The 22301-nt window shown below is 37.4% G+C and overlaps 2 protein-coding genes across 6 annotated transcripts in view; one reads left to right on the top strand and one right to left on the bottom strand.

The window, feature by feature from the left end:
• The window catches only part of SVOPL (SVOP like), a 78674-nt gene extending 75891 nt beyond the window's left edge, over window positions 1-2783 (top strand). For 3 of the 4 annotated variants that reach the window (XM_027573829.1, XM_027573830.1, XM_027573828.1), the window contains 2 exons: window positions 2107-2220; window positions 2710-2783. In XM_027573829.1, the coding sequence (XP_027429630.1) occupies window positions 2107-2220; window positions 2710-2721 (126 nt within the window). In that variant the 3' untranslated portion in view covers window positions 2722-2783. Of the gene's footprint in view, window positions 1-2106; window positions 2245-2709 lie in introns of those variants that run through there. The other variant, XM_027573827.1, reaches the window with a different exon arrangement.
• A 12150-nt stretch (window positions 2784-14933) lies between these two features.
• The window catches only part of TRIM24 (tripartite motif containing 24), a 120626-nt gene continuing 113258 nt past the window's right edge, over window positions 14934-22301 (bottom strand). For both annotated transcript variants that reach the window (XM_027573826.2, XM_027573825.2), the window contains exons 15-19: window positions 19955-20283; window positions 18905-19037; window positions 17807-17881; window positions 16856-17005; window positions 14934-16063 (exon numbers count right to left, since the gene is read on the bottom strand). In XM_027573826.2, coding sequence (XP_027429627.1) covers window positions 15854-16063; window positions 16856-17005; window positions 17807-17881; window positions 18905-19037; window positions 19955-20283 — 897 coding nt within the window. In that variant the 3' untranslated portion in view covers window positions 14934-15853. The remainder of the gene's footprint in view (window positions 16064-16855; window positions 17006-17806; window positions 17882-18904; window positions 19038-19954; window positions 20284-22301) is intronic.

Raw genomic sequence — 22301 nt, 5'->3', positions numbered from 1 at the left:
TATACTCAATGTGGGGCTCGAACCTAGAAACCTGAGATCAAGAGTCATATGCTCTACTGACCGAGGTAGCCAGGCAACCCTAGGATTTTAAATCTTTTAAGGTTCATTTTATGCCCCCAGAACCTGGTCTATCTTGGTGAATGTTCCATGGGCAGTAGAGAGGTATGTGTATTCTGCTGTTTGTTGGGTAAGGTGTTCTGTGTCAATTAGACTCTGTTGATGGCATATAAAGTTTTTCTGTGTCCTCAGTTTTCTAACTAGTAGTTCTATCAATTATTGAGAGAGGGGTATTGAAGTCTCCACCTGTATGTGGATTTATCTAGATCTTCTTTCAGTTTTTACTGAATATATTTTGAAGCTTTGTGGGGAAACCTTTAGAATTGTCTTGGTGGTGGCTAAACCTTTCTTCACTGTGTAATGTTGCTCTTTGTCCCTGGTCTGGGCTGATTTTTAGAAGTAGAGGATTAACAGATTAATCTTTTTGATACAGGGAATCAAAGAGGGGCCTGGGAATATACGTTGTAATAAAATTCTCAGATGATTTTTATAATCAGGCACTATAGTTCTTTACAAACACTAGAAATTGACTTTGGTTAACTTAGGCAGAAAGGAGCTTATTGGAAGAATATCCAGTAACATCTACTGGATTGCTAGAGTCCTGCTATGAAGCCCAGACTGGTATCTCTGTAGGGAAGCCAAAAAAAAAAGGGGGGGGGGGGGGGACAGTTGCTCTCTCTGATCCTAGATAGTAGAGCAGTTATGTAACCTAAATTGAACCCATCAGGTCTCACACCATCTAGGACTTTAAATCTGTTGCAAAGGATAGGGAGGAATAGTTCAGAATTCATGGCTGGTGGTGGCGTGAATTGTGGTTTTAAAGGACAGAAAAGGCAGGATTGGCAGATGTATCTAGACACATGCTTAACTGTGGCATGCTTTGGTCATGGTTCAACTGCCTGGTCTCTTTTGGTTCCTACCTCTTTTCCCTTTTTTGAGCCTGGTTTCCCAAATTCCTCTTTGGGGAAACTGTAACTTATTTTGGGAGACAAGAAAGCAGTACCTAATACTTCCTAGGTCAACTACACAATAGTTAGGAAGTTATTATCATGGGTTGCTCGCACAGCAGGTGGAATTATTTACTGTTTTGGAAGGCAGTAGGCCTTATACACAGGATGGGCTCTCAAATTGTGTATCTTAGCGGAACCTAAGAGGTTGAATAGCAGTAGATCATGTGAGGGATCTATATGTGACTTTGGACAAGTAGTCATTTAGCCCTTACTTTAGGCTTATTTGTAACTTTAGGTTGGACTAGACCTGATAATTTCTAGGTCTGTCCAAATTGTAGTATTCTGTGACTGTAGAGAGCCTTGCTGTTCCTTAGTCACTTCATTTAACTATCCTTGTGAGATGAGTTGACAACTAGCAAGTGGTTGGCTTTTTGCTAACTGGAGGCAGCCCTGGGTTAACAGATGTAGGAGATGGGAGTGTCTGAACTTGCCAGTAACAGAGCATGGTCTTGGCCAACTGGCAGAAATCCACTCTGAATGTGGAAAAAAATGGACACCAAACAGAAAGTACTGTCACACATGAAGCATCATGAACAGATAAAATTGATTATCTTTTCAGAGACCATTAGATTGCATCTCCAAGAAACAAAACAAAAACCCCAAACAAAACAAAACTTCCTCCTAATCCATCCTGTCAGAACTGAAGGGGGAACAAGTGGATGTTAGGCAGAGGGAATCCTGCATACAATGAGAATTAGAAGTTGAGCAAACTAGACTGGTACGAAAGTGTGGAAAACCAGATCTCGTCTCTTCCCCAGATACTGGTTTGCTCTGGAGATACCGAGGAGTGGGTGCAGAGAGGTCTGACCTGGCCAGTACATGTTAATGTCAGTCCTAACTCACAGGGTCACACAAAATGCCTACAATAGCTGGGCCCAAATAAATAATAGACCTAAGATGTCAGGAATGCACTATTTGCAGAATGGCTGCAAAGGACATCCATTCATGTAAGGTGGAGAGAGGATTTCCCCTTTGACATAAAAATCTATTTAGAAGTGACTGGGGCACAATAAATTGAGTCATTCCTTATGACTTGCAGGTTCTTATGAGTGCATCATTCCTGGGGGCCCTGTGTCTTTTCTCATCGGTCTGTGTTGTATGTGCCATTTCTGCATTTACTCTCCCCATTGAGACCAAAGGACGGGCCCTGCAGGTAAGTGATGCAGAAATCTCTTAAGTATTCTCAACTATCATCTTTGGACCAAAGGAAATGAGCTTGGAATATGGAAATTCTTTGAAGCAGACCTGACATCCAGGTGTGTGCTAATGTGTGTGTGGTATTTGCTTTAATGGGTTCCAGTAAAAAAAAAAAAAAAAAAAAATGGGTATCCAGTTTGCTTGCATGTAACTTCGAGCAGCACTGAAACTAAAGTAACCAAGTATTCGCTCCAAATCTTTGCTAAATTCTTGAAAGAGGACATTTATAGTGTGATTTTTCTGAATGATGTTTTTATCACACTAGAATTAACTCTAAAGCTACCATTGCCAGTCAGGTACACAGGGTAAATGCTAGGGTCTTAATTCCTTACAAGTTTATTAAGAAATCTTCTATTTCCAGTTTTGAGTGCCAGACATTGAGGATGAATGGAGAGGCTTTCTTTTTATTAAATGTATTGATCTACTGAATCACTTCTTATTCCAGCAAATTAAATGAAGACCTGTAAACCAATGTCTACCAGAGAAGAAAAATGCATTTTATCTTTACAAAGAGCTGTGGCACATTTTTAAAAACTTGGTTTAATTTCTGTATACTACTTGGTAATTAAGAAACTGATGATGTATTTTTGAAAAATAAGGCACACGAGAAGGAGGTGGGTAAACTTTATATTGATGTTCTTCTTCGGAGACTATAGAGAACTTCTATAAAAATATACTTTTAAGATTGGAAAGGTTTCTATGGGAGATGGGTAGGGGGAAGGTAGCTTTTCTTTGACATCAAGTTGTTAAAGTTTCTTAGAGAAAATGCATATATACTTGATATTTTCCCATGAGGTTTGTAGCAAAAGTTGGCCTGAAATTTGGTAGCTAAGGAGTGAACTTGGGGTTGTATCATTAAGCCTTTCAAAACAGTCAAATTCACAATTAAAATTCGCATTTATTTAAATTGTGTGCTTATCTATAAAGTATGCCTAAATTAGCATGAATCCTGCATATCATTGCAAAAAAGCTGGGAATAAATGAATTTTTTCCCAGATCCTGTTTGTATCTTAATTTTATTACTTTATGGGAGACTCCCATGATGTGATAAAAAATTAAAAAGTGCAGCAAGCTTTCCTACATCATGCAATGACTTATCTGCCTTTTGTTGAGCAATTGTAGCATGCAGGACATCACTAGGTATGGTGTAGAAAAAAAAAACAACACCTAAGGCTTTTATGTTGAGATGTAGTCTTTTATTGCTATTTACGCTTATTGTGGACACCTCTAAAACTGGGGACCCCACGGCTTGTTCATCTACTCTTCCCATCTGCACTTCGCAGTGGAAAAAGAACTCACTGCAGCCACATATCAAGTATCACTGTATTAGCCAAGTCTATGTATGAGAGGGTTTATACGCCTGCTTCAATAGGGGTGCAAATCATTCCTATTTGAACCAGAGGTGCAAATGGCTTAAAGTCAGGAAACTTTCTCTGTAAAGGGCCAGACAGTAACTATTTCATTTTGTGAGCTAAATATCGTCTCTGTTACACACCTCCACCACCCTTTCAGCCTTAAAAAAATGTATGGTGATTAACATAATAAAATAAAATTTAAAAAAATGTAAAAAACATCCCTATCTCTTAGACTGTGTAAAAGAGGGCCAGAGGTTAAATTTGGCTAACAGGCCATAGTTTTGTTGAAATAAATTTCTAGGCCCAAGATGGAATAGCTCCTGCTTAGAGTGCTGTATCAGCAAAGTGAAATTTATTTTAGAGAGTGCAAGAGCTGGGGGCAGGGGGAGAGGGAATCTCAAGCAGACTCCATGCAGAGCCCAATGCAGGACTCGATCTTACCACCTGAGATCATGACCTGAGCCGGAATCAAGAGTCAGACACTTAAAAGACTGAGCCACCCAGGTGCCCTAGCAAACTGAAATAACCTTCATGTCCCTGTAAATGTTCTACTGGGCCAGAAACAGTGTGTTCAGTGTGCCAATCACCAAGCCAATTCTGGCCTCTTATTTTTTATCCTATAAAAGCTTCCTGCCTTCTGCCCAGCTTGTAGTTCTCTGGACTCTCGGGAATGGACATTGCCTGCTCCATAAAATGTCAAATAAGGTTTGTTTGGGTCACCTAAATAATTTTTAACTGGTTTTGGCAACAAGGATGAGCATCTGAAGCACACTGCTAATGGCCCTATGGAACAGTAAGACACACACGCAAGGAGCCTGCTGAATCCTTTGAGTTCACTGTTCCTCTCATCAAAACCAAGGGCCGTGGATAAGTCACTTCTAGGCTTTGTGTGCCGCTCTGATCTAAACGAGCTATGTGCTACAAATATATACAGTTATATACAACTATGTGTGTGTGTATATATATATTTTGTATGTATGTATGTATGTAAAATATAGTTCCCAGAAAGGTACATTATAGTGGGAGTCTGCAAGGGGTGGCAGCAGTTAGCAACTCCTAAAGCCTTGAGGTACATCCTTTGCATAAAATGCTGGGAGACTTGGGAAAGTAAGATAAGAAATTTGAACTGTTGTAACCAATGGCACAACAAAATCTAAATGGGCACAAGTTGGACTATTAAAAGCCATTGCTAATTGGAATCTTGGAAGCAAAAGATGTGAAGTTGGTGGGCATGGGTTGAGCACTTAAAAGAGCACTTGCCACCTAAATCTAAGACTCCAGTGCAAGGAAACATTGGTTACAGAACCAGATAGACTGACACTAGGTCACTTAGCAACCTCAAGAAAAATTCTGTGCAACAAAATACACGGAAGACGTCACAAAATCCCCAAGCCCGCTTGGGGATTAACTTACTCTGAGAAACCCAAAACTTAAATAAGATCAAGTTTCAAAGAATTGAGGTCTTGGAAGCTGTATCTACTGCCAAGAAGTGCACGTAAATAAAAAAAAGGGTTCCCAAATCAATAACCAGGAGGGGATACCTATTTTAATTGGTATGTAGAAGTCTCCAAGATGTTTCAAAATTCTAAAATAGTTTGATTCAGTGCAAAAGGCTAATAAAATTTAAGACAAAAGAGATACCTAAAACAAAACTGTTAAGATGATGGGACACCTTCAACTCCCCTCTATCTTCCTTTACCTGAGTAATCAACAGTCTACTCCTCCATTATCTGAATTGCCTTTCCACCCTGTAGAGACCACAAGACCCAAGCCAATGGTCCTGGAAGTTAGTGACCTTAAAACGGCAACAGCTCCAAGGCCAGAAACCTAAGACAACAGCTGGGTCTCCCCTATTGCATCCATCCTAGGGCATCCATCATCAACACACTGGCCCACAAATTGGTGCAATCAACTGGGACACTGGAAAAAATTGTCCTCAAAGATTTTATCACATTTGAATGCCCCCATATTTACTCTGAAAGGAAGGACCTCTAGCCCCCTCCACGAGGCTAGGGTTGATGGAACTCTGATGGATTCTCCTATAAATTACTACCAGTTATTCCCTCAAACTGCCAAGGGGAAACTAAAATTAATGGAAACCCTTACCAAATCTTGAGAGCTATACTCGATTTTAAACTCCACTCAGTGGAGCCTGTAGATGGGATCCTGGTGAAACTGGCAGAAGCTGGTGAAGAGAAATCATTCTTATCAAGGTCAGCTCTTCTGGACCACTGTAATGCCTGGTCAAGAGAAACTGCACATTGTCCTTTCCTTTCCAAATCCAGATTCTTGGGAATTTGGTTTTAGGGAACCCATTGGTTATTGATCCTTTCTCTCCCAGGGATGGCAATTACTTTGTCTCGTTTTGTTTCCTGAGACTGTGGCTTTCTGCCTGCTGGGGCTTGTAGGTTGTTCATTCTTGTGTCTGTAGGCAGCTCAACTGTCAGGATGGGTGCCAAAAGATGGCTGCACAGAAATGTGGGTTATACCCCATTTGTGTCTAGGGGCCTACCAAGTGTTGATTAGGGAATTGCTAAGGTCCTTTTTTCTTTTGGTTATCTTTGGGAGGAGTTATGGATCTTGGCAGGGTAAAATCTTTTGGACTGTTAAATATTGCCAGGATTATTTACTGTTTGTGCTGGCTGAAATTTGGCAAGGTAGTTGCAAGGATTTTTTACAAAAAGTAACTGTAGTACCCTATGGCCAGAAGTTGGCCAAATAGCAAGCAAATATTCAGAGCCTGATAGAACTTTTTAGGTCTTCTCCCTTAAGAATGAAATTTATACCAAGGTGGGGGGAATGCAAAACACAAACAGCTCTAAATCTAGAACACAGGAATCTTTTTTTGATTTCTTAGTTGAAGATCATCCTCCCGATAATAAAAAAGCAAATTGAAGACTGTATGGGTGGGTCAGCCCCTTGGTATCATTCAGGGTGCGACCCAATTCTCTGAGGAATTAAAAATGTCCTTGTCTTACAAATCAAGAACAAAAAAAGGCCCCACCCCTCCTTTTAACCTCCCCTATTCATCTCAAAAGGCTTGTAGGTATTATAAAAATTCTGGACTTAGGAAACAAAGATTCTTCTTGGAAGAACTTGCATTCTTTTTCTGTGCCTTTGAGATATAAATGTTCTAACCAGTATTTTCTAGGAACCATTAAGGGCCATTTCTTTGGAATGCAAACTTTGGGGAGGCAACTGTTACTTTAAGGCTATTTGGAAATCAGGTAAATGAAAAGTTTTTAAGTCTTCTCCACAAACTCTAGTAAGAAGTTTGAGCCAACTGAGCAGATAAACAACTTATTCTATCTGCCAGAAACAAAATTTGGATCCAGTTATTCTTGACAAACTAGTGAGTTTAGTATATTATTGTATCCATTTTATGGCCAAAATTTTAAAACAAAAGCTATAAGATACCGGTTTGCATCTGTATGTTTATGTTATAGATAGGATTTTTTTCTACCTTCAGATGGTATTGCCAAAATTAATTTGTAAAGAGCTCTATTTAAGTTGCTTAAAGACAAACACATGTTTATATAAATCAAGTATACTCTCAGAAATACAGAAACCAACTCAAATGTTTTTCAAGTTCAAGTGATCTAGGATAATCTTTGGTTTAAAAAATAAAGCTATTTTAAGTTTCTTGGCTTAATTAAAACAGGCAGTTCTTTAGAGTTATCAATATTAATTATAATATAGACAGGACTTTTATTCTTCCTAGGGTTTACTGAAAGTCAAATAAGGTAATGGTTAGCTGTTTAATGTCTCATGAGTAATCTAAAGAACAAATAAAGAGATAGAAAAGTTTATTTGTATAAACATTTCAACAACAATTACGCTTTATGGTAGGTTTCCTTAAAAACTGTTTCCAAAAATTTTTTGTGACCCGAAACCTTAAAGTTATCCTGAGTTAAATTAAATGATGGACATTCACTGAATATCTAGATCATTTACAAGCAAGATAAAATACGGAGACCTTAACTACTGAACATAAGTTTATCCACTTTTGGCTTCCTTTTACAGAGGAAATAAAAATACTTGGGTGTATTAGTAAACATGTTTTGTGCCACACTGAAAAATTTCCTATGAGGAATATACTTGAAATTATAAAATTATACATTTGTCAATCCACAAAATACTAGCCAACAGATAGTCCCCAATTGCTTACTGTTAAAGGATTAATGATTCTAAGGGGCTAATAATTCTAAATATAAATAAAGGAAACATCTCTGCAATAAATGTAGGATGTGTTTTGGGTAAGAGAAGTTATCAGATATGGAGATGTTTTTATTAAAGGAAAAATAATAATTTGTCAAAAGGGAAACAATGGATTGTTCCAGAATGAGAGGAAAAAGAAGGGCCTGAATGAATATTTAAAAAGTTGTTGGTTTGTGGAAAAGGCTAAGATTGGAATGGATATATATATTTTTTTTTCTTCAAGATTTTATTTACTTGAGGGAGCACAAGCAGAGGGGAGGGGTAGAGGGAGAAGCAGATTTCCTGCTGAGCCAGGGAGCCTGGATCCTGAGCTGAAGGCAGGCACTTAAATAGGGGTGGCTCAGTCAGTTATCAAAAGTACACTAGTACAAAATTAGAATTTGTTTTTCTGTTCAAAGGACAGTTTTCTTAGATTATTGATCTGCACTAAAGATAGTGTAAATAAACATTTCTTTGCTTTCTAGGCAGATTAAAGAATTTGTGTCTTACCAAAATACTTGACCATGCTTCATGTTGTCTTTAACAGGTCTTCAAGTATTTAACCCAGTCTTCTCATTATTACAAGAACTAAGGGTTTTAAAAAATAATTATGTAACTTTGTTATTAGCCTTTGAAGTTAATTTGGTAAATGGGTATCTTTGGCAAAATTCCCCCAACTCAAATTCTAAACAAAGTCTTTTTGACTTTGAACTAACGGACATTTTCTAGAGGGTCCCTGGCACATCTCAAAAGATTTTTTCTAATAAGGAGACAGAACAAAAGTTAAGCCTAATTAGGCTTATTTGATGTTAAATTATAGAGGAAACATTGTCAAGTAAGTGATGTTAACCTTCTTAGGCTATATCCATACCCATACAGATATGTTATTAATGTAAATGTTTCAAAAAAATCACATTAAATTCTTAAAAATCTGATCTGTAGTGGTATGTTGAGTCATAATTCTTGTTATCTTAAAATGTTTTATCACAGAAAGAACAATTTCATTATAATGAATAGTCATTAACAATATTGTTGTTTTACTTGTATTTTTACAAAAGTGAGACTCATGGAAAGGGCCCTACCAAATTCCAAAGTGTTAAACCTTGGGTACATATTTCCCAACTAAGGAAGATTCCATCTGGCATCTGGTCCTATGTAAACACCTGAGATTCAAATTCAAATTGACTAGGAAGAAAAGCAGACATTGAGACAAAGTGTTTCTTCCCAGGACACCACGCCATGAACTATTCCTCCATGCCTCCTTCCCTCTCTAGCCATCCTTTATGATTCTTTTGTCCACCTATTGCTTCGCCCTGGCTGGCAAGGAGGATACTATTATATACATATCTCAGGCCATTACAAAGGAGGGTAAACCAACCTACAACCAACTACTGGATCTGCTGGGAGGCGGGTGATTCTGTAGTTCTTTATACTTGTCACAAACTTCTCCCCGATTTCCAGTGGCTCACTTTCTCTGAAACTCACTGGATAAATACTTCTAGGGAAGTAGACAATTAGACGGAATACATAAGCAGGCCACCTGGCTTAAAGAAATATCCCCCTCTATGAGATCATTCCTTGATTTCTAGTTGGTTTGGGACATAGTGAAATAGTGGAATAGAAGCAGAAAAATGTTCACCTTTAGCCCAAAGACTGACCTACAGCCTGCATAGTTTCGATAAGGATCAAATATGTACTGGTTGCTACATTCTTCAAGGGTCTTATGATTGCCTGTACATCTCACCGATAGTTAATATCCAGCTGAATGACTGATAAGCACCACAGGAATCTTGCGGAAGTAGTTTTACAAGTAGAAATTCAAAGACATTTGTGACCTAATAGTGCCTGCACATCCCTTCCCCCTTGAGCACTAGACATATAACCACCAGCAAAAGGACAGCTCTTTCAGCACACAGGTCCTGTCCCTGAGCTATAATAAAAGCACCTTTTTGCACCAAAAAAATCTCAAGAATTCTTCCTTGAGTGTTCGCTTGCCACCACACATCAATAGGAACCTTGACCCTGGAGCACTCTGCAAACCACAGGCATTATTTTGGTAAGAATTAGTGTCTCCCTAATATGCTGTGTTCTCTCCGAAGTTTTAAATGCCTATGAGCAGCCACTGACTAAACAGATCTGTCCACACGTAACAAAAGAGAATATAAGAACATTACCAGCCCCAAGAATATAAGCCTGACATCTTTTCTGAATACTACACTGAGACCTAAAGAGCCAGTGGTAACTAAGAGTCACATTATTTTTGATCAAAAATGGGGGCAGAGGGCTACTGAAATAAATTTCAAGGTCCAAGATGGAACTGCTCTACTCAGGGTGTGTGCCCCATCAGCAAACCAAAACTTCATGTCCAGGTCCCTATAAATGTTCCAGTCAGCCAGTCCCCCAAGTGCCAAGCCAGCTTTGGGCTCTGATACTTACTTGTTGCTTATTCTTCATCCTATGAAAGCTTCTTGCCTTCTACGGCATTTTGCAGCTCCCTGGACCCTTGAGAATGGAGACTGAAACAAACACTTTTTGAAGTAGGCAATCACCTAATTTGTTTTCTTCATTTTTAAAAGTTTACACACCTACCTTGGTATAGCTATTAAAAATTTTAGGCCCAAATATTTCTGATGCAAAGATGTCTTGGCTACACATGGGAGGGTTAGCCAAATAACTCACCCCCAATCATAACTGACAATCCTGATGCTCATGTTAGCAGCAGTTTATAATTAAACCAAAGGATAATAAAACCAAAGGACAGTAGTGATGGACAATCACAGTCAACAATGACAAAGCTGATGCTCAAGCATCTTCTCAAGAATTTCAGGAACTCTCAGTACTTGTGGAAGTATCCAGGCTTAAGGAACTTTACAGTGTTGTCCACCAGTCTAGTACCCAGGCTCCCTGGAAGACACTGAATTAGTCAACAGCAAATTTTATTAATGTGATTTTAATTGAATACTAAATTCAAGAAATCCTTTATAAACTTATGTGTATTGTTTATCCTCCTTAGTAGAATTAGTCATTAGTAGAAATGGAAGTCAACAAATTTCAAGCCACCCCAAACCTAATAGTTCTATATATAGAAACTTTTTTTTTTTTTAAGAGACTTAAATCAGATGTTTGAAAGAGAGAGAGATCAAGAGTTGGGGGAGGGCAGAGGGAGAAGGAGACTTCCTGCTAAGCAGGGAGCCTGACTTGGGGCTTGATCCAGGACCCTGGGATCATGACCTGAGCCGAAGGCAGATGCTTAACCGACCGAGCCACCCAGGTTGCCCCAGATTTAAGTCTCTTTAAAGCATAGTCTACAATGGCAAAAACTCATCCTGTAATATGAATGCTGAAACCTTTATTTTAGACTTTCTGTATTTTGGGCTTTCTTAGCATATACCCTCATCAGTAAATCCCTAAAATCAATTAGATTAGAGAACCAGCATTATTGTTAAACCATGGTGCCTCATTCTTGTCTTGTTGCCATTCTTCCTCTTTCCTCTTAACACCCTGATTTTCTTTGGAGAAATGCCACCTCTCAGGTCCATACAATCCCATTCCAAGGGTGAGAAGTGCTTAACCCTGGTTGATCTATGTATTCTATCCCCTACCCCCAAAACAATAACTTGGCTTTAATCATTAGTAATGAAAAGATTCCAGACTGAATTTTCTAGTGCATTTGTGTTAAGTTTAAAGGCATTAGAGAATATGGATAAAGAATTCACACAAGTATCCTGATACATGGCAGAGGACATTAGACTTTCTTCCACATCTACTTTTGAAGATATGGGAAAGAGAATTTTGCTAAATGTTTAACTTGTAATTTTTAGGTAAGGGCTATTTTTAGGATTCAAAGTAGGACTTAATTATTCTACGTAAAAACTCAAGAATCAAACAGAAGTTTATTCCCAGTCCTATGAAAGTAAGATCTATTTAATATCCAATAGTGAGTTATAAAGACTTGAGAAAGAGAGAGAGAAAGAGGGAGCACGTGTGAGCCATGGGAGAGGCAGAGGGGGAGAAAGAATCCTCAGGCCGACTTCCTGCTAAGCACAGAGCCTGATCCCAGGACTCTGAGATCATGACTTGAGTCGAAATCAAGAGCCAAGAGCCAGTTGCAATCTACTGAGCCACCCAGGTGCCACCTCCAATAGTAGTTTTTATTAAAAACAGTTGTAATTTCTGAGAATCAAAACTTTAGAAAGTTTACAGGTGAAATTAACATCAGTAAACTTTCAAAGTGACCCGTAAAAGTCCCTACTGTCTTCCTGTCCTCTTCCAACATGTTTTAGACAAGGAGAATTTTTCATGACATCTTTGGTTTTCCTACTTTGAGGGGGATGGGAATCAGCGACTAAAGTTATCACCCCCTTCCTTCCTGTTTGTAAAATTATTTTTTGCTTATAAGGCTGGTGAAATGCGTATGTTGGAATTTTTAAGAAAGTTTTCCTATCATTTACAGACTAGTAGCTCATCCCTATTATGTATCACTTTCTTAGAGGAACACACAAAGCTGGTAATGAAGAGAGACTCGAACTAGGTAAGATTCTATTGAATGACATACAGTAATTTTTCCATTAAAATTGCTTGCGGTAAAACATTCACAGTAAAAATCCATCAAAGCTAATTTTTATTAAAAATCAAAGCACCAGTTGCCCCTCCCCACCGCCCCCCCCAAATTAAAAAACAAAGACCAAACAACAGCAAAGACTACTGCCTATGATGTCTTTCACAATAAGCAAATCTTTGTGGGGAAAGTAATCGGGGTCTGACTGGCCAGCATTATTCTCACGAAGGAACATGAGCTACCACCATGTGAATTATGACTTACTAAATTCACACCCAAGATGAAAGGGCAATATATATAAAAAGATATCAACCATTAATTTACATGAGGTTATAAAATACTTTAGAAAATATGTACATGTTACTTAAAAGGAGGGCTTCCATTAGAAATTAGATGGTTGAACTCATGGTCATGTCTACAATAACCAATCAGATCACTCAATTTCTCTCATTCATAACATAAGCACATCTTCTATTTACACCTAAAAACCTTTTGCTCACATGTAGCAACTTTAAGGGATTCACATTAATTTATGGATCAGGCCTCAGCAAAAGGAGGAGTTCTCCTTTCATTGACTAGCCTGTCCATGGAACCCAAATTTAAAAGTTTAAGCGCCATAACAACATAGGAATTTGAAATGCAAATTCATAAATGGAGCAATCAACTGTATACTCACCCTTCCGATTGTGGAGTGAATCTTTGTGAAAGTATTCCTAAGTTATATTGCATTTATACTACAGTGTAGGGGTAAAACAGGAAGCCTGGTTTTTAGCGTGACAAAGCAAGTAAAACTGCCAAGGGAAGGGAATAGGACATTTTCCTTTCAGCACATCCAACTTCTCACCCCTCCATTCAGAAAAGATAAGCAAGGCCTGTTAATTGAAAGGAGAAAATAATTGCATTGCCAGATGCTCATATACAAATTTATTCTGAATATATTATTGCCTTATGCCAGAAAGATCAGATGCTTGATCCATGGGAAAGCATGGGAAGGCTTTTGATGAGCTGGAATTAGGTAAATCCTAGCTCCCACATGGTCTGTTCAATTCACAAGCCCTGGCCAAAGGTGTCCTCATGTGATCACGTTTAGCATTACAGGGTCTTGCATCTATGACACTGGGCTGTGGTTCCAAATCCAGAAGGAAATCTGGAGTTTTTGATCAGAGGTAAACACTGGAGTGTTTTAATTAAGTTTAGGTCAAAGTTGCCTGAGTCACACTGAACTTTTGGGAAGATGCTCTCTAAACGCGCATGGGGAATAGTCAGGCTCACCTCATACCTTACTTCTATTCGAATTTAAGAACTACTTAGCTGGGAATCCACCCAGGACTTTAATCTTAAAGACCATTACAAAAAGGCTGTTTGGAGAGAAAAACACCTAGTTTTAATGTAATTTGTATTATGTATGATTGTAGGAAAGATGGTTCATAACTACCTTTCAATCAGCAAAAAAATGGTAAAGGTGAAATACTGTTTTTAAAAGATTATTATGACTAAATTTAACAGTGAATGTTTGGGCATGATAGTAGAAATTCTGGCTCAGATGCATTTAAGAAATTATATATTTTTCTCCCTTTAGGTGCTATTTCCCTTTGTGATCCTCCTCAGAATTTATCTGTGTTGCCGTTTTAACTCAGCAGACAAGTATGGAAGAACAAATGGCCAGAAGAACAGTATTCTGAGATACCAACAATAAACTTACTAGCTAAACCTCCACAGTTGCTGTGCTAAAAAATGCTAGAGGAAAAAAAAAAAAGACAAATGGTATATGCACTGTTATCAAAATTTGTTCAGCCTTTGGAGAATAAATGTCAAATGCATATTCACAAATTAATACAACAACTGTTCTGAAACACATGTTTGGAAAAGTGATTAAGACTCTTTATTAATGAGTAACTGACATACTATGGACAAGACCTAAGTCTACAATGAGAAGCTATTGTTCCTAAATTTTCTCATATTTTATCTTTAGCAATATGTGAAAACCCAATGAATTAGCTCCAGGATATTTTCAAATTGTCCATTTTAAAAAGTAATGCCTCATGGAAAAAATCAAATCCTCTAGGTGTAATTCCTGGGAGGTGATACCATCCAAAGAAGATTAAGGTTCTTTCACCTCAGCCTTATTTTTATTCTATCAGCCTAAAGAGAAAAATTTCCTCATTCAATTAATGTTTTATAATGGTTATTTTGAAAAACTTCATGTGTAACTATTTTGTCAAATGTTAGATCAGCAAATGGCACAATGTTTTTCTTCTATCTTAATTTAGTTTCCTTCTTTGACACTGAACAAACAAAAGGAATAAATGAATGTCAGTTTAACTAGCGAGGTCTGGTTCATTAACACTATGCTTACTCTCAGAAGACTGGTCTTTTGTACCTCTATTAGGAGAATGAAAATGAAATTCAATTTCAGGTTCTGACTTTTAAAATCAGGCAACAGGAGCTTCAGAAAAAATTAAATTTTCATTGTAATTCCCTCCAACTGCCTGATCCCAAATTCCACAACACATTTTTATTCCAAATTATAAAGAGAGATGAAAACCACAAAACTAGACCCTTACAGGGGAACTTATATTTAATGCCCAATATGTTGAAGAATCCTCACATCAAACATGGTGCACACTGCTGTATTTCATGTTGCGGGAAGTTCCACTAACGGCCATACTGCAAACAATGAGTCTTGTTATAAAAGGATCACCTGCACAGTTAAGAAGCAAACAAACCACACAGAGACACACAGCACACCAAACATGTGTACACTTACTTCCTCAGTGGAAGAAGTTATATTTAGAAATGTATGAAAAATGGCTTTGAACACCTGCTATACCAAACACCTCTACAGACAAGGAGAAAACAAAACAAAAATCAAACATTTGTTTTCCTGCTTTTTCTTTAATACAGTTGCCATCTTACATGATATACTGTTAGGTGCCTTCTTAATAGCATCTAATCTACTTTTTTGTTGCACCAGTCAGCATTCTAGGATAGAACTCTTATTACCACTCATGTTCACGGAGTACTGTTCTTAAGTACCGTACACCTAAACTCATGGTTGGGCCATAATTAACGGGTAGTGGTATTTTCTAAAAATGGATTAATGCACACATCCAAACCACGTCAAATTTTCAACTTAAGAGTTCATACACACTCTATTTCCTTTCTATAGTTGCTATCATTCCAAATTGTAGTTTTGAAATCCAAGAAGTGGGAAGAATGTCTTTTTGTTGTTGATGCTTCTTCCTTCCTTTCTCCTTCCTCCCTCCCTTCTCCCTCCCTTTTACTCCTTTCCTTACTTCCCTTCTCTTTCTTAATAAGAAGATTAAAAGAAATGGTTTATTAAGGAAATCAAAATCTAGTAAACATCAAAAACTTACAGATCAGAGTGGTCACAAACTTTTTGTAATGATGTTAAAATTACCGACAAAATGTTTTTTAAAAACAAAAATGAAAAATCTAAAAACTGGCACACGCCATGCTTATTTAAGCAACTGGCGTTCCTCTATGCTTTTGAGGCGTTTCTTCCGGGGCTGTACAAAGTCATCATCTGAGTCATCACTAAATTTATTATCTTCTGATTCATTCCTGAATTCTAGTTTAGGAAACCTTTTTTCTGGATAAAGGTTCTTTAGGAGTTCTTCAAAATAGCTTTCAAGTTTTATACCAGCATTGGCTACTTCTGAATCAGGCTGTTGGATAAAAATGAAAATATGAATTAAAAAACAAACACCAATATTTTAGACAGTCAACAGTCAATAAAAAAAGTAAATTTCTCACATTTTGTTCTCTTTTAACTCAAGTTTTGGGAAAATGTTTATGCACCATCACTGATACGAAGTAAATAATAGTCTGGGGCTAGACAAAGTCTAGAGAAGGTCAGATAAGTAAATAAAAGGCTTGGAATCATCTGGATTATTCTATAAGTTAGTGATAGCCATATGACTGTATTACTAAATTGAGATTATCGAAGAGATGCCATTATCACAGAATCATGGAACAGGTGTTTTTTAAAGCAAATTAAATAAAATGTGGATCTCTGGAACAAGTAACCAATACACAGAACAAACCATCAACAAAAGGCTGTAAGTCGACAGATGTTTAGATAAACTGACAGATCAAAAATTGAGAAAATTTAAACACCAGAGCAATTTAGATCACATCCTTAATATTTCAAGATCAACATCAAGAAGGCTTTAGTCTGGAAGTGCCATATTTTAAGAAATAAAGGTAGGAATGACAAAGGATGCTTTTAGGTAAAATTATTTTCTACAATTGTTTTCAAGTTGTCAGCTGTAATTTGCACGTCCACTTACCATATAATAAACCTTTGATTAGGAATGTGGATACAGTCTTTCTAATTACCTTTCATTCCCTGACAAACGTGAACTTCTAGAAATTTATGCTATCATAGATCTTCATCTCTTTTGTTGATAAACTGGTTTAGTATTATTTTCCCATTGCTGTTTTTTTTTTCCTCTTACCTCATTGAATTCAGCACAGTTTTGAAAGATCAATCTAAAATCAGCTACAAAATCTTCAGGCTTTGTGTACATGGAATAATCTTCTTGTAGTCTCTTCTTGATAGTTGACAAGTCCATTGGATTTTTTATTATTCTGTAATAATCAGGCACCTTTCAAAATAAATGAGAAGCTATAATAAAAATGACTAAATTTACCTGTCCTAAATAAATTCTACAAGCGGGAGAATAAAATTCAGATTGTTCTCATTGCTTTTCTGTGTACTAATTTGTCATTAAAGAAACCTATACAGCGAACCTGTGGTGTACACACACACACACACACACACACACACACACACACACACACCTTCCTCTATTGTTACAAGTTTACTTAGTACTTTAAGTCTGGATCTATACAAATCAAAATATGTCAAAGAATTTCAGGAGTCTTTATCTCAAATTATAAGTTTTTTCCCAATACCTTAGGATATATGCCTAAGCCTCTTGAAAGAGAAACAATTAATAGAAATCATTCCAGAGAATTGTAGGTAAAATACGTGAGATGAGAAGAATATATGAGAAATGAATACAAGTTTGGGGCCAATTTGTGAACATCAAAGTGTATTCAAGATCAAAGTATTCCATTTGTGTTAAGAAAGCTTTAAGATTTGGTTTAGATATAGGAAACTGACTACTAAAGAATGGTAGAGAAACTACGTTCTCACAAATCAAGTTTAAAAAAACCATCCTACTGTGTGGGGTGCCTGGGTGGCTGAGCGGGTTGAGTGTCCAACTCTTTGATTTTGGCTCAGGTCATGATCTCAGGGTCATGAGACTGAGCCCTGCACTAGGCATGAAGTCTGCTTAAAGATTCTCTCCACCTCCCCCCCAACTTGTGCGTGCTCTAAAAGACAACAATAACAAAAAATCATCCTACTATGTAAAAATGCACAAAATAATGTTAATACTTACAGTTAGAGGAACTGGATCTTGAAAAGCCAGGCTCATTTCATGGCAGTAAAGAAATAAAAGTAGGCGTTCACACTTCTAAGCAAAAAAAAAAATAAAATAATGAAGTCACAGCTTATTTTTAATACCAATGTTATGGGTCTCAAAATACAACAAGAATTAAAACCAGATGAATACCAGAAAAGTATCAATACTTAGAGTTCTGATCTCTTTGGTCATTTACTGAACTATACTATTTAACGGTTTGGGGTGTATGTGATATATGAGAGCAGTTTTTATAGGAACAAAAAGCAGTACCATGAGAAACCTATCTGAAGGTCTTTAAAAACAAATTTCCACTTATCTCTCTAATTTATATATTGATTATTAATAGTCAATAAAGAGTATATGTATGTTAAGAGATCCAGAGAGGGACCCCTTTCTATGGTGTGTCCAGTCCAAACGTGCCTCTGGGAATGCACATGGTGCTGTCCACACACTTGGCTACCTCTCTGCTGAGGGTTAATCCCAGTAAATATGGGGTAGCACTGGCAGTGTATGTTTGGGGCCCATACTGAGTGTTTTACTTAATAATTTAGCTAAGAACTTCTTTACTACTAAAGAAGTGTTGACGTAGTAGCTCTGTCAATTAGAGTTAACTATATTAGCTGGCTTTGAGGTATAAACCCAGTACCATCTGGTAAAAGAATGGAATTATTTCCAGGAAGAGTAAACAGAAAAGCCCATCTCTTTGGTGCCAATTCTCAATAAATTAGGAAGAAAACTTATTTACAGAAGAAAGAAAACAAATTTACTAAAGGTAGACTCAAATTCTAGACCACATAGAGGATACATGTTTTACCTTGTTCAAGTACAGTCTTTTAAGCTTCTAGAAAATGTATGGACAGTACTGTAATTTTTTTTTTAACCAGAAAAAGTTACAAGTTATATTATTTAAGATTCCTATACTCTTAGGGAAAAACTAAAGGAAAAAGAGATCAGTATAAAATGTGATTGAATATACACTTCTTTGATGAAAGGCACACTGGCATTATAATAATCCCCATCTAACCAAAGAAAGTGTTTTAACAGTCTAGGTTAGAAATTTTCAAAAAAACTTACCCTTTTATCTATTGGTGTTAACTTAACAAGGCCTTCGGTTTTCTTTTTTTCTGAGTTGTGACTGGGAGCATCACAATCATATTCAACTTCTGGTTTAGATAAGTCTCTGCAGAAAGTGCAAATCCATTCTCCACTGTTGGGGGATAAAGTATTTCTGAATTCCTAATGCATCATTTCTTTCTTCACCATCTCCCTTTCCCACCTCCTCCACACCATCTATGATACAGATTTGTTTGTTTGACATGAATTTTAATCACTGTGGATTTACTGCATGCATAACTACTATGTACACAGCACCATTCCGGGAGAGCTTAACAGCAGCAATACAGTGCAAGGGTCAAAGTGGTAAATATTAGTCTAGTCAAAGAGGCATGAAACACGTATGCGAAATAAACACATAACACAAATAAACACACGTTAACTTATGGCTGATGTGAGGCAAAACTGGCATTGTCCCTGAAATGATTCACGAAAAAGAAATGCTCTTGGTACTATTCTTGCAACTTCAAATGTGAAATTAAATTTTAAAAAGTATAGCTTTTGAAGAAATAAAGAGATCAACGCAGTGGCTGCTGTTCATCATCAGCATCAGCATCATCATCAGCATCATCATCACCATCAGCAGCAGCATCATCAGCATCAGCATCAGCATCAACACATCATCATCATCAGCAGCAGCAGCATCTCAGGGTTGGTTTGAAAATGTACTTGAGATATTTGTAAATGACATAGCTCAATGCTTGGCAAATACGATGGAATAATAGTGGCAATTATTATGCATAAGGATCACTGTTCTTTAGGGTAACAATTTGTAGTAATTCGAAGGACTGGCTTCGAATTTTCTGCCCTCTTTAACAGACTAGGTTTTTGAGAGATGCACAGGGAATGGGAAGCAGGATATTGAAAACCCTATGTTGAAGGTTTTGGAGTATGCATTTGTGCGAAGTGGACTTTTACTTAGGTTTCTAAGGTTTTCTATTACATTGCAATGATCAGTGATTGTTATTTATAGTGCAAGAAAGTGGGAAAGGGAAGCAAGTACCATCTTACCTTGGAAAATTTGCCAAAGTGGGCACATGACAAGAAAGATGAAATACTTTGGGACACTTCTCACAGCACAGGAGTTCTCCTCCATTCTGACAAACCGCGCACCAGTCCTCGTTGGGGTCATCCTCTTTCCTGGTCTCTCCAACATGAAGGGGTGACTTCTGGGTGGCATCTAGCCAGTCAGACTTTCCATTTGAGGAACTTTCCTGGTGAAGTCCAGGTTGATCTCCTGTGCTATCAGGGGCGTCTGACCTTAGCACAGACTCCTCAGAGGCAGAGCTCTGACTGCTATTTAAGAGCAGGGAGGTGAGTATGCTTCTTGGATAGTTGGTCTGCAATGGAAAGAAGTTAAAGAGTATGTGTTATTTCTCACAATCAACATTCTTTATTTGTACTACTGCAATTCTGGACTGTAGACTCCTCTCTCATAGGCACCTGGTTACTTCAAAAGAGTCTGTGAATATGCATGAGAACAGAACAGGTTTACTGCTAACTGTTGTTAAGAGTCCTCAGTGGTAAAGAAGACATGAATCTCTACTAAAAACTATCCTCAAAATACACAATCAGCAGAAAGGAAGTGTAGATAATGTAAGAAACCTCTTTTTATTTGCTAACAGCTACAGAAATGGGAGAATCGGTGTGTAGTAGAGTCAACCATATGAATTGTAAATACATTGAGCTCTTAGGTCAAATTATACTCAGACACAAACTATGCCTATTGTTGAATTTTCATCATTCATAGAAAAGTATAGTGCTTTAAATTCTAGAATTTCACTTCTGCAGGAGTCATTAATAACTTTAAGATGAATCTAAATGTTATGTTGAGGCCTAGGATAGAAAAAATTTTAGATCAATAACAAAATCTGTTATCTCCTTTAAACTTCAAAAAAAATTTTCAAAGTAATAAATGTAGATTTGGTTAAAATCATGATTATATAATCTCATTTCAAATTATTTCGCTTTTTCTTTTGCTATTCATTTTTAAATGATACACTTATACTGTAATTTCTTAGGTTTTCAATTTTATTTATTTTTAAAATTTTATTTATTTATTATTTGTTTGACAGAGAGAGACATAGGGAGAGCAGGAACACAAGCAGGGGGAGTGGGAGAGGGAGAAGCAGGCTTCCTGCGAGGCAGGGAGCCCGATGTGGGACTCGATCCCAGGACCCTGGGATCATGACCTGAGCCGAAGGCAGACGCTTAACGACTGAGCCACCCAGGCGCCCTATTTATTTTTTAAAAATTTTACTTATCTATGTGAGACACAGAGAGCACAAGTGGGGAGGAGGATCAGAGAAAGAGGGAGAAGCAGACTGAGCAGGGAGCCTCATGCGGGGCTTGATCCCAAGGACCCCCGAGATCATGACCTGAGCCAAAGGCAGATGCTTAACCGACTAAGCCACTGAGGTGCCCCCGATTTTCAACTTCAAGCATATTTTCAGTTTTTAAATATATGTAAACATATACCTTAGTATGGAAGATTAGATTTTTCCTTCCTGCCTCTCCATCCCCTCCTTACACACACACACCATTCATGCCACCCTCTTAATGCTTTATTAAACACTTATTTATTTTTTTAAGTTGTTAGGTACTGGTATAACTTTATGGCCAACATTTATTCCAAGTCAGTACCACTGCTGCACTGCTTAAGTATCCTGAAAAATCAATTTTTGGTTAAATGCGTGTTCAGGTTATATCCTGATTATGTCTAGTTTTTAGTCAAATTTGTGTAATAGAGGTGTTTGTTTATATAATTAGGACTCTAAATATTGCTCATTACATAACCACACAATATACCATGACTACACCTCCTTTTTTGTCTTATTGTTTTTACTATGATTCAATTGTTCCTTCCTCCCTCCCTTCCTTTCATTTGCTTACTTCTCTAGTTCCCTATCTCTAAGTCATTCTCACAACCTCCAGTAGGGTGATAAGATGCCTCTCAATACTGCTAAACATCTTTTTGCGTTTACATATATCTCTGTGGAGTCTTCCGTCCTCTGCTACATGGTGTACTAGAGAAGTTGTTGTACTGGGAACTACTCTTTTCTGTGTTAGATCCCATTTCTGGGATCTTATGCCGCCTTCTTTTTTGGTTCACTCCATTTTTGATAAAGCATATTCTCAAATATCTGAGAATGAGTGCATGAGAATTAAAATTTCTGAGACCCTGCATGCATGTCTAAAAATGCTTAATCTTTACACATGACTGATAATTTGCCTGGGTACAGAATTCTGGCTATGAAATATTTTTCCCTCACAATTTTGATACTTCCCTACTATCTTTCAGTGTCCATTTTGAGGACCTGGTACTATTATGATATCTGATCCTTTGTATAAGGTGTTT

This window comes from Zalophus californianus, chromosome 12 (genome assembly GCF_009762305.2).
Source record: "Zalophus californianus isolate mZalCal1 chromosome 12, mZalCal1.pri.v2, whole genome shotgun sequence".
NCBI classification, from domain to species: Eukaryota; Metazoa; Chordata; class Mammalia; order Carnivora; family Otariidae; genus Zalophus; species Zalophus californianus.
The sequence above is the reverse complement of the archived record's forward strand: the minus strand, read 5'-3'. Positions and strand labels throughout refer to the sequence as shown.